The sequence below is a fragment of the Hylobates moloch genome, unplaced genomic scaffold (genome assembly GCF_009828535.3).
Source record: "Hylobates moloch isolate HMO894 unplaced genomic scaffold, HMol_V3 SCAFFOLD_4, whole genome shotgun sequence".
Classification (NCBI taxonomy): domain Eukaryota; kingdom Metazoa; phylum Chordata; class Mammalia; order Primates; family Hylobatidae; genus Hylobates; species Hylobates moloch.
The window spans coordinates 174,727,134-174,743,869 of NW_026652279.1; the positions used below are offsets into that span (position 1 = coordinate 174,727,134).

The window sequence follows — 16,736 nt, forward strand, 5'->3', positions numbered from 1 at the left end:
GCTGAGGATGGGTCCCCCCGGGGTACTCTGGGGCTGAGGATGGGCCCCCTACTCCAGCAGTTCTGGGATGTTCTGGGCTTCAAGGAGCCTCCAGCTGTGTCAAGCAGGTTTTTAAGCTCTAACGTGAGAAAGAGTGAAAATAAATGTTCATGGGAAATGTGACTTTTCATGAGTCGCCTAATGTCAAAGTCGGTGTTTCCTAAGTCAACAACTTGGTTTTTATTAAAAGCATCTGAGAGAATGAACCGCCTGTCTCCCAAACCACCAACTTCCTCCTGCCCCTTTCAGTTTCTAACCCCAAATAACTCCTCCCCTCCTGAAAAACTTTGGAGCTGTGGAGACATTTCTTGGTTTAGTCATTTCTACTGCACAAAAGTACTATTTTGGGGGTAATTTACATCTTGCAGTATGAACAGAAAGAAACCTCCCGTCTTTAACACCCGCTGCGTGCACACGGGACGGGACGGGATGGGCTTCCACCCAGAAGAGCTCAGAGCCTGCTCCTCAGGGCCGCCGAGTGAGGGTCCCTGGTGATGTCTGATGTCCTCCTCTGCCTGGGAAGACCCAGCTCTCCTCGCTCAGCTCTAGAAGATCTGTCAGTTCCTTGACTTGTAACTTCTAATTGTACGTAAAACACACAAACAAAAGAACAAGAACTCCCCCGTATTTCCACTTCTCAGAAGTCACCATCACAATGACGTTTTTGTCTACCTATCCAGATCATTTTGTGGGTGCTCATGATTTTTTAAACAAAAGAACTTTTCCTACAGACACAGCTTTGTAACCTAACGCATAACCAGCTTTCAGAGCAGGAGTTCAGGCTGTGGCACCTCTGGGTGGAGGAGGCACAGAAACCAGCCACGCCCGCAGTTTCTTCCTGTTGTGGCCACGGCCCCTTCTCCCTGAGATGGGCGTGCAAATGAACCCTGCAAAGGATGCGGGGGAAACTCCACAGAAAGAGGGGGCCAGGGCTCCACGTGGGGCAGAGGGCTTTGCCCAGCCTCAACCCCAGAGGCAGGGGGCGGGGTCAGACCCAGAACCCCGAGGCAGCGCCTCCCTGAGCCAGGACTGTCTGCATGGATGAGGGTTTGGGGAGAGGTCGGCCACGTGGGCGCAGAGGAAGCAGGCAGGGACAGACACCATTCCACGTCCTTACGTGGACGGAAGGAAATGAGGACACGACACTTAGGACTAACCCAGCAGGGAGAGACTTAGGTTCTGTTGTGTGTGACGCCAGCCGCTCCTTTCTGCCGGACGAGACGGAGATTTCCACCGCAGCGCAGCCTTGGGGAGCGGGGTCATCTCCTTGTTTTAGGGTCGTGGGTGCCGGCCCAGGGGAGGTCCAGGGCGGGAAGCTGGTTCCCAAGCCCCAGCCCTGCCAATCCAATTTCAAGGAGCCTTTTAGTTTAAGTAAATAAGGAAACAAATAGTGGCTGCCCTTTAAATGATTAAAAATGATTGCTCTAAAAGGTATGGATTGTGAACAAAGTTCACTCTCAACCTCAGAAAAATATTTTTCTAGTAGGACAGAAACTGCCAAAATCACTTTCTTGGAGAAGGGCCAAGGCCAGAGAGAAAGGGCTTGTTCTCTGAAATGTGTCCACTTCGACGCGTTCTGAAGTTAAACCTGTGACAGACGCTGCCCTTCAACCTCCACCTTGAAAAACACAGAAAAAGGGGAAGACAGAGGAGGACGCTCTCCCTAGACGTCAGCTCAGCACTCGACAAAGAGGCCCCACGGACTCCAGGGCCCGGGTCACACGCAGGGAGGAGGATTGGGGAACACAGGCCCGTGGTGGAGCTGGGTCGGTAACCTCTTTAGTGGGAAAGAAGGAAGAAGAGAAGCTGAGTTCCGCCTTTTCTTCCTCACACATTCCATTTGCAGCTTCCTGCTGAGTCAGACAGAAATATTGGGCAACAGCAAATCAAACTTGACCCAAGAGCTTCCCTCCAGGGAATGTGAGAAGGGGCTCCTGCCAGGCTGCAGACCCAGCGGCCAGAGAGCACCCTGGGGCCCTTCTGAGCTCAGAGATGCAGACGTGGGTATTTTTCTTTCCACAGCGACTTTGGCAAATGAACAATCAGACCTTAAAGGTGACACTGGCCTTTGAGGAAGCACACGGGGGGGGGGCTGGGAGACTCAAGGGCCGGGAGACTCAGGGGCCAGAAGACTTGGGGGGCTAGGAGGCTCGAGGGGCGGGGAGACTCGGGGGTTGGGAGACTGGGGGATGGGAGACTCGGGGGCCGGGAGACTGGGGGGCCGAGAGACTCAGGGGGCCAGAGACTCGGGGGGCTGGGAGACTCGGGGGAGCCGGGAAACTGGGGGACTGGGAGACTGGGGGGTGGGAGACTTGGGGGCTGGGAGACTTGGGGACCAGGAGACTTAGGGGAGCTGGGAAACTGGGGGACTGGGAGACTCGGGGAGCGGGAGACTTGGGGGACCGGCCCCAAAGTGGGTGCCACCATGGAGCGAGGAGGGGGCGGTGGCCAGGGCTAAACCCCCCAGCATGTGGGGCAGCCCTGCCTGACACCTGCCTCTCAGGTAGATGTTGACCAACGACTAATACAGGACTACGTTAATGCATATGCACCGATTGAGGGCTTCTGACCACAGATGTAGTGTGGATTCCAGCTGCAAACTTATGGGAGAGCCAGCTTTTGGGTTCAAGTACCTTTCCTGCCAACTTTTCGTATGGGGTGGGTTGATTCGCGTTTTGCCCTCACACTACAGGGGCGGCCAGCCCGCACAGCCCTCCAGGTGGACAGGGCTGCCAGCGTCCACACTAAACGGAGCCATGGTTTTACACGTGGACAGGGCTGCCAGCGTCCACACTGAATGGTGCCACAGTTTTACACGTGGACAGGGCTGCCAGCGTCCACACTGAACGGCGCCACAGTTTTACTCTCTTGGAACCGTCCCACATGGGTTTGTCTTTCTTTGCTATCAGTCTTTTGTTGTGTGTGTTTTGGGCTTTTTTTGAGACAAGGTCTTGCTCTGTCGCCCAGGCTGGAGTGCAGTGACGCAGTCCTGGCTCACTGCGGCCTCAACCTCCTGGCCTCAAGCAATCCTCACACCTCAGCCTCCCAAAGTGCTGGGATTACAGGTGTGAGCCACCACACCCGGCCAGAAGCATGATTTCTATTTCTAAATTCTTCTGAAATATCTGAAAGACAATGGGCCCCCGTTTCTCAACCTCACCTGAAAGAGAGGTTCCCAGATTCTCCTCCCACTGGCTCTGATTCAGCAGGTCTGAGAGGATCCCAGCCTGATAAAGACTGCCAGTAATTCTCCAGGCCTACAATCCACAGGCCTCTAACAACAGACCATTTAAACACAGAACGGACTTTTTTTTTTTTTTTTTTTTTTTTTGAGACGGAGTCTCGCTCTGTCACCCAGGCTGGAGTGCGGTGGCTCAATCTCGGCTCACTGCAAGCTCCGCCTCCCGGGTTCACCCCATTCTCCTGCCTCAGCCTCCTGAGTAGCTGGGATTACAGGCGCCCACCACCACGCCCGGCTAATTTTTTGTATTTTTATTTTTATTTTATTTTTTTTTTGAGTCGGAGTCTCGCTCTGTCGCCCAGGCTGGAGTGCAGTGGCGCAATCTCGGCTCACTGCAAGCTCCGCCTCCCGGGTTCACGCCATTCTCCTGCCTCAGCCTCTCCGAGTAGCTGGGACTACAGGCGCCCGCCACTACGCCCGGCTAATTTTTTTTTTGTATTTTTAGTAGAGACGGGGTTTCACCGTGGTCTCGATCTCCTGACCTCGTGATCCGCCCGCCTCGGCCTCCCAAAGTGCTGGGATTACAAGCATGAGCCACCGCGCCCGGCCACGGACTTTTATCCAGGGAAGCTCCAAAGGCGCTTCTGAAGGGCCCAGTCCTGTCTCTTCCCATTTTCTTCAGAAGAACGGCTGTGCCCAGTCATCGCCATGGCAACCCCAAGACACTCTCGCAAAGCCGGACTGGGAGCCTGACAATGCTTCTCAGCCTGCAGTTCTTTTTGACGAGTTATTTCAAAGAACCCGGAGTGTGCATTAACATAACACAAATGACTCTCACTCCTCGGCCTGGAGGGCAGCTGCGCCAAAGCCTTTTGGAAGCCCTGTCATTGACGGAGTGAGATGAGCCCCAGTCTCTCCGGGGCAGGAGACCCTTCACAGTTTCCTAATAAGTAAACTCACCCAGTCATCAGCATGGGTTGGTCATTCCCACTTGGAAGTAGCCAGATGCAAGGACATAATTCTTTAGCTAAATATGTTCTCAAAATCAAAATAGCTGTTTTGACCAAAGCACACGACCCATGCTTCTGAACTGAATGGTGGAGTCACAGCTGCACGGACGCCTTCTCTGATCCCCCAGCCGCTCCCTTATAACCCAGCCGCCCCATGCTTCCCCCGAGGCCGCAGCACTGAGGCCCCGCCTGGCTTCTCTCTTCCCACCCCCGACATAAATCGCCATGGCTTCCTGTCCCTGTGCGTCCCACCATGCGCCACGTCCTGGTGTTCAACTGCAGTGGTCCTCCAAGTACGGCCTGGCCGCTTCGCTGGAGCTTTTCAGAAACACAAGTTCTGGCCGTGCCCTGGACATCCCGGGGTCGGCACCCACATCTTCACATGCTCAAGTTGAGGGGGAAACTTGTTGCTTTTAAGAGTTTGTTTTTCTTGGCTGACTCCTCCCTTCCTCAAATCATATCAATAAACGCTTTCTAGGTCTCTTACCTCAGTTGACACCCATCTTCTGTATAGCTATTTTAGAAAATTTTACAGGAAGAAAAAGCTTTCTCAGTATGTCCCCCTCTCGAAATCCTCAATTTGTGCCCTTTTGTGGAGTGCGAGCTTCCCAGTTCATCTCTAATTAAAAAGCACTCCTGCGAGTCCACGCAGGGGGGCCGCCGCCTAGATGCACTTCCTGGACAGCAGGAGCATTTAGCCAACAGCAGTTCACATCCACGCACCACCAAGGACAGAGCCTCAGCTGCCCACACACCAGAGCCCCAGGGAGCATCTCCTCCTCCTCAAACTAAGCCGCAGGAAAATGGGACGGTGATGCACACGCTCGGGACATTGTCTACACACAGAAAAATTCTCCACCCTCGGGAAAATGGGACAGTGATGTACACGCTCGGGACGTTCTCCACGGGTGGGAAAATGGGAAGGTGATGTACACCCTTGGGACATTCTCTACACCAAAGAAAACACATTAGTGTCAAGTAAAGCAACAGAGGACATTACCAGAGTGACTTTTCCACAATTTTGGTCCTGAAAACCTCCTCCTGGTCCAGGTTCACCGTGCAGTAGCAATCCCTCATCTTGCTTGGCCCCGGGTAAGAGGGAAGGTTTTTGGCTTCACCTAAAAAGTAAACGCAACATACATCATCAGCAGCGCAGAAATGTTTGTTCCCTGCTCCATCGCAGACACGTTTCCAAACAGTAGATTTACTTCACAGCCACACGCCAGCCTTTGCTTGTGTGCATTCACTAGCTCTGCCGAAAGGCGAGGGACACGCACGCCACCCTCTAGTGCAAGTCCCACAAGCAGGGACCCGCCAGCCTGGGACTCAGGATTGCTGTGCCTTGTTTACCCGCATTAGTCCCTTTATCTTAGTTTTTAACATACAATTTTCCATCTCTGACCTGTTCGAGTGCACAGTTCCGTGGCATTAACCACGTTCACTGAGTTGTGCAACCATCACCACCGTCCTCTCCGGAACACTCTCATCTTCCCAAACAGAGACTCGGTCCCCATTCAACACTCGCTCCCAGCCCCCTCCTGCTGTTTCCCAGCGGCCCTCACCCCACTTTCTGTCTCTGTGGATCTGACTGCTCTGGGGCCTCACGTCGGCAGCCATCACCCTGACTGCTCTGGGGCCTCACGTCGGCAGCCATCACCCCACTTTCTGTCTCTGTGGACCTGACTGCTCTGGGGACTCACGTCGGCAGCCCTCACCCCACTTGCTGCCTCTGTGGACCTGACTGCTCTGGGGACTCACGTCGGTGGGATCCACAGGACGTGTCCTTTCAGCCCGGCTCACTCTACTCAGCAAGTGTCCTCCAGGGTGGCCCCTGCTGTGGCCGCTGACTGGATTCCCTTCTTTTTTAAGGTCGAATGACTTTCCAGGATGCAGAGGGACCTCGTCTTGCTTGTTCATTTATCCACTGAGTCCCTTTTTACTTTGAATTTTATTTTATGATATTAGGTCAAAGTTGGAGCCAGAATTAAAGGAAAGAGCTCTTTCTCGTGGACGTGAGTTAACTGTAAACTCCAGCTGTTCGAATTGCCAGTTAAGAGAAGCATCCCAGAGAGACCTAAGCTAGGTCCGCGTCTCCCTCCCTCAAGCCCACAGAGACGCCACCTGAACGTGCTTGAAGGAAGTGGAGCCATTTCCTGGCTGGCCCCGCAGAAAACGCCCCTGATGCCGGACTCCTTGTTTGCCTGGGGTCGGTCTGGAGGTCATAACTGAACCCCAGCTGTGACTTCTCTGCTGGAAGCTCGGAGCACGCCCCAGCGGCAAGCCTAAAGGCACAGTTTACTGGAGAATAGGGAGTGAGCAGGAAGGGATGAGTGACAGCTGTCAATCCAGACAGCAGATGCCCAGTTTAAGTCCATTCTGTAAAAGAAACGCCTCAAACACACTCGTGCCTCCCCAGGGCCTTTTCTGCCTCCGTCATTTGGCTCTAAAGACGCCAGGCAGTGGTGTCTCGACGACGCAGGACGAGAGGACAGATGCAGGCACAGGCACCACACTGAGACCACACCAAGGCTCCTGCTGGCGCCACTCGGGGCCACATCATCTTATTCTTGTTGAAACAAACAAAATCAAAAACGGGAGCAGAGTAGAAGTTTCTCAGAACCCCGCTTCCACCACTTTGTGCCGAATGCTTCGCATCAACTCAGCAAGCGCACACGTCACGGCTCACATGGGGCAGAAGGCTCATTTCAAAGATGCCAGTTTGCAAAGTGGCATGCCAGAAACTCCAAAGGGCAGAGATAAACTCAGTTTGAAGCTTTTTAAAGACTTTTCATCCACAATATTAACCTGAGGCACTGCGTGAAGGAGCAGAAGCCCCAGGGTCTGGACGAAGCCTCCCGTGTCGGCGCCGCGTGTCTCTGGGTGTTGAGGCGCCGGCAAGTGTTCCCAGCAGCACCCACTGCTGCCCACACGGAGCAGCTCTCAGGGTCTCACTGCTTGCGGCCATTTCTCACCAGTGCCCCCCACACACAGTCTGCCTCTCTGGGCCTCAACGTCCTGAAGTGCAAAAGCAAGAGACACAGCAGCTCTCGAAGGCTCCTCCGGCTCTGAGATGCCTCTAATTCAAAAGGTTCTGGAAATTTTTATTTTGGGAATCATTAAGGAAGCATCAATGATAATCGGTTGGTGGTCAAAAACAAATGAGTATTTCCTGATGGGCACTGGACCCTCAGAACACCTCAACACGGCAACTTTCCCGGGACGCGCCTTCTTCACCCGCTGCGTGGGAGAACACAGCCAGGCTGATATGAGGCACCTGGCTCCAGGCCAGGCCTCAGGTCGGTCATCAAATGTCAAAAGACAGGCTTTCTGAAGGCTCCCACCGATGTGAAGGTCCCACACGCAGCACATGCAGGCAGCACCACACACACACGCAGCACACACAGGCAGCACACACACGCAGCACACACAGGCAGCACATGCAGGCAGCACACACACACAGCACACAGAGGCAGCACCGCACACATGCAGCACACGCAGGCAGCACCGCACACACACGCAGCACACACAGGCAGCACATGCAGGCAGTACACACACACAGCACACAGAGGCAGCACCGCACACATGCAGCACACGCAGGCAGCACTGCACACACACGCAGCACACACAGGCAGCACACGCAGGCAGCACACACAGGCTTCACATGCACACACACGCAGCACACGCAGGTAGGGTGTGTGATGAGTTCACAGGCACGAAGGGGAGAGCACGGCCGGCGAGCTTCTCCAGAGAGGGAAGGGAGCCTGGGGGATGGCAGCTGAGGTTCCCGGAGCAGATGCAGCCTTCCTGGTCGCTGCGGCTGCCCCTGATTTTGAGGGCAGCCGCAGCACACCCAGCAAGTCGGACAGGGGCCCCTCCAGCCTCCCGGCCCTGTTTTGGAACTGACGGCTTCTGCAGCAGATAGAAGTCCTTACCCTCAAACACAGCTTGACTCTGCTGACCTTCCTTCTGACACCTTTACGGTGTGACCTGACACTGACCATATTTCCCTTGGGATTTTATTGGGTTTTCTTGTTTTTGTCTTTGGAAGTTTTTTGTTTTTGTTTTGTTTTCTGGGATTTCTTTGTTTTTTGCAACAAATGAGTGTAGATATTTAGCTGTAAGTTCCTGTGTTTATTAAAAGGAGAAAGAAAAAAGCTTTTGAAAGTCCTGTGGGAGATGGTGTTTGTGGATAATACGGAACTGAGATTTGTTCCCACAGGGCCTCAAATCACAGCAGTAACAGCTGTGTCTTCCGAAGGTGAACGCTGCAGGACGGAAACACACAAGCTTTCCCTGGACTCCCTGTAAGACGGACGCCACACGACATGAAAAGGCCGGGTCCCCCTGCGTTGGCGCCAACACACCGGATTCATCCCTCCCTGCCCGACGATGCCCAGTCCCACCGCACTGGCACCAACGCACCGGGTTCCTCCCTCCCTCCCTGCCCGATGATGCCCAGTCCCCCCACACTGGCACCAACGCACCGGATTCATCCCTCCCTCCCTCCCTGCCCGATGATGCCCAGTCCCCTAGCCCCAAAACATACCAGGTTCCTCCCTCCCTGGTGGATGGCCCCGTCTTTACCTCCTTCTCCCTGCTCACTGTCATCTGGGGCTGAGACTCTTTCTTTTTAATCTACTTTTGCTATGATGCATTTAATTAAAAAAAAGCCGGGCGGGGGGGGGGACAAAATGCAAGCCCATTTCCCTGCCTCAGGCTTCTGATGCCATCACCTCCAAGGCATTGGTTTTGTTTCCAACTGTGAATAAAGCATTGAAACAGAAAAAAGAAAAAACTCCTGAGAACATCCTGGTTGCTATGACGACAGCAGCACCAGGGAGCCTGCTGGACGCACCAACGTCCAACGAGCTGCTCAGACCAGGAGGGCTGGAGCTGCTGCAGCACGGCCTGGCCACGTCACCCCGGGGCCTCGCCGTGTGGGCCACGTCACCCCGGGGCCTCGCCGTGTGGGCCACATGCACCAGGACCGAGCCTCTCCCTGCAGCCCCAGAGCTGAGCGGACGGGGGCCGCCCCAGCTCCCAGGCAGCTGTTTCTTCTCCACCGCACCCCAAACAGCTCATTCAGTTACCTTCACCAAAGGTGCCTGTTCTGTCTCTCTTAGAGGAAACGTGTTTTCTCTTTTTTTCTAGTGCACAGAGACGTTCATATAAAAAGACAAAGCTGTCTGTGGTATACAGTAAGTGCCGAATTATCTGTTGCATGCACGGATGAATAAATGAATTAAAAGAAAAGTAAACTGGTTTCATCCTAATAGCCAAATAAGTAACAGTTCTCATGACCACTTTTCCCACGGACCGTGTCTCTAAAACACATGCGGTGTGTTCACCAGCCGGCAGACTGATGAAGACAGCCAACACAGCACCTCGCGTCGGCTCTGAAAACTCAACTAACAGGAGTAAAAGGCAGCACTTAAACACATTTAATGTAAACAGCATAACACCGCAAAACCTGATTTCCAACTCCAGGGATCAGGCAGTGAGTAACAAAAACAAAGGCCCTGATCCGAAGCCTCATGACTCCCACGCCCACGGCCGCCCTTCTGGCCCGTGGAGGAGGCTGCACGCTCAGGGTAAGCGCAGGCCCGGCCCTGACCGAGGGTTAGGACACCCAGGCTTCCCCGGAGGCCCACGCAGGGTCTCCAAGCGCTGACAGCGACACACCCCCGCACCCGGGAGGAGCTGTGAGGGCGTGGGGAGGTCTCCACAGACCCCACCCAGCGCTGCTCCTCCCTGCAGGCATCCCGGGGAGGGCCCTCAGGCGGGGCTGGCCTCGTGCTGCTCAGCGCAGCAGCAGGCGTCTCCCAGGCACTCAGCAGCTCAGCTCAGCGCCCAGCGAAGAGGACGGAGGAAGGCATGAAGGCGGCCACGGGTGAGGACGAGGGCCCAGGGCTCCGCTGAGCAAAGCTCCTGGCACCAACCCCGACAGAAGACGTCCTGGAGAGGCCAGGGCTGTGCTGGGACTGGCCGCGTCCACCCAGGCTAGGCGCTCTTCTCTTTCCCACATCATCACAGCGTTTTAGTCAACTACAGGTCGGCCTCCCTGAAATAATGTGGAACAGGTGATGGCGACAGCCCCCGTGCACAGTCCAGCGAAGGCAACCCCGTCCCAGCAATAAAGCCCAGGGCCCGTCCGGGGAGGGGACCCTGCAGGAGAGTTGGAAGAAGTGCGGCTCTCAAGGTTCCCAACCTCAGCCTTTTAGTCGTCCCAACGCAAAACATTCACAACGGTCTAAAAATTTTGCTAGGCACAACAAAGTATCTACCAGAACAATAGTCTTGTGACTAAAATATCTGAATAAATGATGAACAGCCCCGTCTACTTTGGGCTATTTAGAAGCCTGGAACAGCGACCCCAGCCCCGGCCCCTGGGATCCTCACTCCAACAGGTCCTCCGCCAGGCCCTGGCAGGGTCTCAGTGAGGCACAGAAGCCTCTGCGCCATGCGTGGGTACAGACCCCTCTCCGGGCTCTGAGCTGCTGACTGCGAGGCCCGCGTGCCCCCTGGCTGCCGTTCGCCTCTGGAAATGGGGACTCCGTGACCGCCTCTGAGTGGGCCCGAGTGCCCGTCTGCACTGGCCTCCCCACCCGGCACCCTCTGCGGGAGGAGGCTGCACATCTCGGTGGGCTGACTGCGGTGCAGAGGCCGTAAGAGGAAGAGGCGGGGAGGGCCCGAGGCAGGGGACACAGCGTCTCGAGGACACAGCATGACCCTGACCCCCACGACCCTTGGCAACACAAGTGCCTTCCCGAAGGGCCTGCGAAGCTGCCAGAAACAGGCAGAACTTGGCGAGGCCGTGGGAGTGGGGTTTGAGTCGAGGGCAGACGGCACCTGCTCTGTCCTCATGGCCGGGGGGGCAGAGGCCGCTGGGCCTGGATGGAGCCAGGCCTTGTCCAGGGCTCTCCAGGGCACCATGCTCCTCCCTCAGGAGGACTCCTGTGGGTTATGAATGACAGAAGCCCAGGCTGCCATCCTCAAGCAAGGCACCCCCCGATCCTCCCGGCCGGGAGGGGCTGCTGGGAGCCGCTGGCACCAGCGTGGTTCTGTGGGCGGCGGAAGGAGGAGAGTGCTCTGCAGGCTGATTCCAAAACTCACTGGGTGACACCACCTGCCCAAGGAGGGCCCAGCACTGCCCTCCAGGGGGTCTGCCCCTCGTCCAGTCTCCTTGAGAGCACCTCCAGCTCCCTCCAGCCTCCACGGCTCTTCAGAGGGCACGAGAGGTTCTGCTGAGGGGCGGGCAACCAGGGCTAGATGTTAAACCCTCCCAAATAACGGACACATTCGATGTAATTTAAACTTCCACCACAGGGAGAATGAGTCTATGGTGACGGGGTGGCGGGAGGGGTCCTAGAAGGCGCCCACTGTGCTTACTGGAGGCCTGACCCCAACAACGGCTGAAACAGGGGTCTCCCCCAGGGGCCACCTCCCAGGGCACGCTTGGTTGTCACTATGGGCTGTGCAACTGGCATCTGGTGGGCAGAGTGCAGACTGCCTTCTGTTCAGCGTCCCGCTGCATACGGTGCCCCACGGCAGAGGGCCGTCCACCCAGAACACCAATAGTGCCCCACGGCAGAGGACCGTCCACCCAGAACACCAATAGTGCCCCACGGCAGAGGGCCGTCCACCGCAAACGCAACAGTGCCCCAGTTACACACTCCTGGTGCAAATGACCATCCTCTCGTGCTTGGTGCAAAGGCTGTTAGCAATGGGCCACGGAGGAGATGCTGCCACACCACACCAGAGACTCACGCATCCCAAGACCCAAGTGATCCCTGAACACCTAGGAGGAGACCTGGCCTTGGAGCCAGGTCAGCTAGAAGGTTGTCCAGGCCTGGCCCCCCGGGCTGCCCTGTCTCCCGATGCAGTGTAACCCTCCAGGTGAGGAGGCCGCGTCACCCAGCACTCTGGAAATGCTGTCCAGAGACCACGGCCACCAGCACGTGCACTCTTGCAGTTCTGACAGCCTGTGAATCCAGCTGGTCTACAATGAGCCGCTGGGGAAAATACGTCAAGTCCTGAGATGAATGGAGCAGGAGTGCCTCCAGAATATCCTGAGAAACACGGCTCCAAACCCTGTCAGCTGGTTCTCACTGTGCTCATCTTATAAACAGGTAATAAAATATGGGAAAGAAGGTGATGGCAGAAGGGGACCTCTCCTCCACAGAGGTGCGTCCACCAGGAGACTGAGGCAAATCCTACGGGTTCAAAACCAAAGTTTCACAGGCGGCTGAAAACACCCAGGGAATAACGAGGAAAGAGAAGGCAAAGGCGGGCTGACACGAAGCTGTCCTTCTGAGTTCACAAAGGAGCAGAGACACACCGGTGCTGCACAGGAACCCTCAGGGCCCCCGCGTTCCTGGCGCAGCAGAGCCTGCCCCCCATCCAGGCTGCATCTCCTGAGGCTGTGACCCCTCTCCTGCGAGTCCACACACAGGACCCCACACCCGCACTCACCGGCTGCGGCTGCACACACCAGAGAGCTTCTCACAGGACAAATGCCCGGACCCCACCCAGAGACTGCCATTCTTTGACTAGGAGGGCTCCAGGCAGTGAGAACAGACATCCGTCTTCATTAGAAAGCTTGCAGGTGGTTCTGGGTGCAGCCAGGACTGAGAGACATTACTTACTGCTGAGAACTGAGAAGGTGTGAAGATGCCCCCACCTCCTCGCCCCGCTCACCAGGGAGCTGCGGGTCTCACAGGGGCAGGCAGGAGGCCTGAGACATCCACGTCTGAGACGAAGGACATCACCGCAACAGCAGAGCTGGAGCTGGAGCGTCTGCAGGTGCCCTGGTTTGCCTCACGCAGTACCAAATTGGGATCGGGAACCCAGCAATGCCTACACATGTATCGGCTGCACCTCGGGAGCAGGGCCTGAGCCTGGGGAACCCTAGTCTCTTATAACGGGCAGTGGCAACAATGCTGACATCTGCCTCGGAGAGAGATGCTTTCTTCCTCATCACGGACAGTGGGCAAACCTCCCTGTGCTCCATGCAATGAGCAAGGTTCCAGAGCCGGAGGGACTGCGGGGGCACCTGGGAAGGCAAAGTTGCCTGCACCCGCTCTGCAGCCCCGGCCTGCACCTCTGGAGGGAGGGCCCCGGGCAGTGCCAGCAGGAACGAGCCTGCCTCAGAGCCCCAAGTCTCAGTGGAGCTCCTTCCAGGCTGACATGGGGCTGACAGCTCCCGGGGCCAGCGGGGCACCCGCCCGACACCACCACAACCCGTTTCAGTGACTTCAGACAACTTATCAGAGGGCCTTGGAGGGCCGGAGGCAGCAACACGCACAGCCTGATTCTGGGAGCAGCATTCCCTTCCAAACACCTTCAATTGGATAACGAGCCGGGCACGGTGGCTCTCGCCTTTAATACCAGAATTTTGGGAGGCTGAGGCTGACAAATGGCTCGAGCCCAGGAGTTGGCGACCAGCCTGGCCAACATAATGAAACCTCATCTCTACTAAAAATACAAAAAATTAGCCGGGCGTGGTGGCACACGCCTGTAGTCCCAGCTATTTGTGAGGCTGAGGTGGGAGGATCACTTGATCCCAGGAGGTGGAGGTTGCAGTGAGCCATGATCACACCACTGCATTCCAGCCTGGATGACAGAGTGAGGCCCTGTCTCAAAAAAAATAAAAAGAGAGAGAGACACATCACAGATACACACACAACAAATCTAAAATAGACATGTGAAGGCCTACACAATTAAGAAATAATATTTTGGAAATGTCAATGATTAACGTGCCTTTAGACAAAAAATTCTGCTGTGTGACTTATTTTCTAACACCTCAGCCGCACACCCTTGAGCCACAGTTCTGCTCACTCTCAGTCTCCCCAGCCCTGGAGCTCCCAGCCATTTGCTCTGATCCCTTCTACAGCAATTCTTCTGGGCTCCTTCAAGTGTAAGCCTCTTGCCCCCTAGAGAAAGGAATGCCTGAAGAATCACACTTCGACTTCCTTATCTGAAGGCCGTACTTGATGGATTTGAACAGATTTACACATTTAAATTCCCAAATTAATTTTCTTTTTTTTTTTTTGAGACGGAGTTTCACTTTTGTTGCCCAGGCTGGAGTGCGATGGCGCAATCTCGGCTCACTACAACCTCCGCCTCCCAGGTTCAAACAATCTCCTGCCTCAGCCTCCTGAGAAGCTGGGATTACAAGCGTGCGCCACCATGCCCAGCTAATTTTGTATTTCTATTAGAGACAAGAGTTCTCCATGTTGGTCAGGCTGGTCTTGAACTCCCGACCTCAGGTGATCCGACTGCCATGGCCTCCCAAAGTGCTGGGATTACAGGTGTGAGCCACTGTGCCTGGCCCTAACATTCCCAAATTAATTTTCACATGGTAAAAAGTTACCTGGTTACTAATATCAATACATAAGATTATGGAAACAAAGTGGAGACAATCCGTAAGAAATAAATAGGGATTAAAAACTCCACCATATGTGAAGTTCATAGTTACTTGCACAGCGGGGCAGGGACAGCCCCCAGCTCCTCCTCCCAGCGCAGTAGAGCGTGGCGAGTCCCGAATCCCTGATGGAGCTCCCCTCAAGCCTCCCAGCAGGGCTCTGTCCCCAAAGCCTTCTGCTCCTTTGCTCCTTCCTGCTGCACGTTCTGCTACTTGCACAGCAATTTCTAATAGTTCTCATTAAAGAGGCAGAGCAGCTGAGAAGGGTGAAGAAAATAAGAGACCAAGATGGCAGGGATGTTCTGAGAAGGAGGAGGAGGGGAGAGGAAGGAAGAGGAGGGGAGAGGAGGGGGGAGGGGAGAGGAGGGGGGAGGGGAAGGGGAAAGCTGCAGAGTATGAAGGTGAGGACCTGGTAGAAACCTCATAGAGGGTGATTTGAATACAACCTGATCTTCCTTGGCATGGAGGGCCGGAGGCGGCCACCTGAGCCCCGCACAGCTGCCCAGCAAGCCCAGGCCGAGGACCAGGCAGAAGGTGCTGTCCGACCCAGCCGCACCCACGGGAACCTCAGGCTGGAAACACCTTCAGCCCCTGCTTCCAGCTGCAGAAGAGTTGCCCAGTGACCCAGGAAGCAGGAGGGAAGGGCAGGCCTGGCCCAGCCCCACACGGACATCAGCCCCGCACGGCCGCCCCGCAGCCTGCACACAGGTGTTCACGGCGCGTGTGTGGTGTCTTGATTGACACCACACAACTCCCCGCTTTTAAAGGGCGAGATCCCGTGGTTTTTAGTGTATTCCGAGTTGAGCAACCGTTACCACGATTGATGCGAGCATTTCCGTCTCCCTGAACGAAACCCACCCTCCTCCCCCAGCCCCGGGCAACCAGGAGTCCACTCTGTGTCTCTGTGGGTCTGCTTGTCCTGGACATTTCATGGAACGGGACCACAAAGTCCTTGCCCTTCTGTGCCTGGCTGCTTTCACTGAACGTCCTGTCTTCAAGGTTCGCCCGCACTTAGCCCGTCACAGCTCTGCCCATCTTCCTGGCTGGATGATATTTCAAGTCACGGATGGAACGCATTCTGTGTATTTGTTAATCACTGATGGATGTTTGGGCTGTTCCCAGCTTTCGGTTGTTGTGAATGGTGCCGCTGTGAAGTGTGCACAAGTTTCTGTGTGAACACGAACAGCTTTGGGATTCTCTTGGTTATTTACCAAGGGGTGGGGCCACACGGCAACAGGTTTAATTATCCTAGGAGCCACCTGGCTGCCTGCCCAGGGCCGTGCCTTCACACTTGCCTGCAATGCACAAGCGTTACCATGTCTCTACACCCTCGCCAGCGCTTGTTACTGTCTGGTCTGTCTTTTTGGTTATATATTTGCTTTGAGTCAGAGAAATATCTGACTTTAATTTTTTTTGTTTTGTTTTATGATGGCAAAATGGGGGTACATGATTGTGGCAACAGCTTTGAGACAGTTAAGACCAGACAGATGAAGAAACTGTCTCTGAAGAGAAGGGACCGAGGCTCCTCCCTGCGTGGCAGCAAAAGGTCCACAACATCACTTTGGGTCTCCTGTCCCAGGAGATTCTGCTTCTGACCAGGCAGGCTTGCCCCCTGTGCTCATCACAGCATGACTCTGGGTTCACATTGCCCACACTGGAGAATGGGCTGTGAAACTATAAGAGAAAAACACCTCACAGCAGAGAGCCCATGTGACAAGCACACATGCCTGACGGGCACGGGTGTCTCTGCAGCAAGCACAGGCAGTGAACACGCAGACCCTTGCTTCCTCTAAATTCACAGGGCTGGCCCTCAGGTATGCATAACAAAAAGAAAGCCAGTTCCCTTTTCCTGGAGAAAATTCAAGAGGTTCCAGAGCTTTAATCTACAACTCCAGTTCAAAGCCTCAAGTAGAAGGCGAAGAGAGGTGGGAACATTCTATTTTTGAAGGTTTCCCTATGTGGGGTGGGGGGAGGGGGGAGGGACAGCATTAGGAGATATACCTAATGCTAAATGACGAGTTAATGGGTGCAGCACACCAACATGGCACAGGAATACATATGTAACAAACCTGCACATTGTGCA

At 55.1% G+C, this 16,736-nt stretch overlaps 1 protein-coding gene across 3 annotated transcripts in view; it reads right to left on the minus strand.

Moving 5' to 3' along the window:
- RASA3 (RAS p21 protein activator 3) overlaps positions 1-16,736 on the minus strand; it is a 133,748-nt gene that overhangs the window by 77,937 nt on the left and 39,075 nt on the right. For 2 of the 3 annotated variants that reach the window (XM_032151428.2, XM_032151429.2), the window contains exon 2: positions 5,231-5,348. The exons of the other annotated variant lie outside the window; for it this stretch is intronic. In XM_032151428.2, the coding sequence (XP_032007319.1) occupies positions 5,231-5,348 (118 nt within the window). The remainder of the gene's footprint in view (positions 1-5,230; positions 5,349-16,736) is intronic. 3 annotated transcript variants of the gene reach the window in all.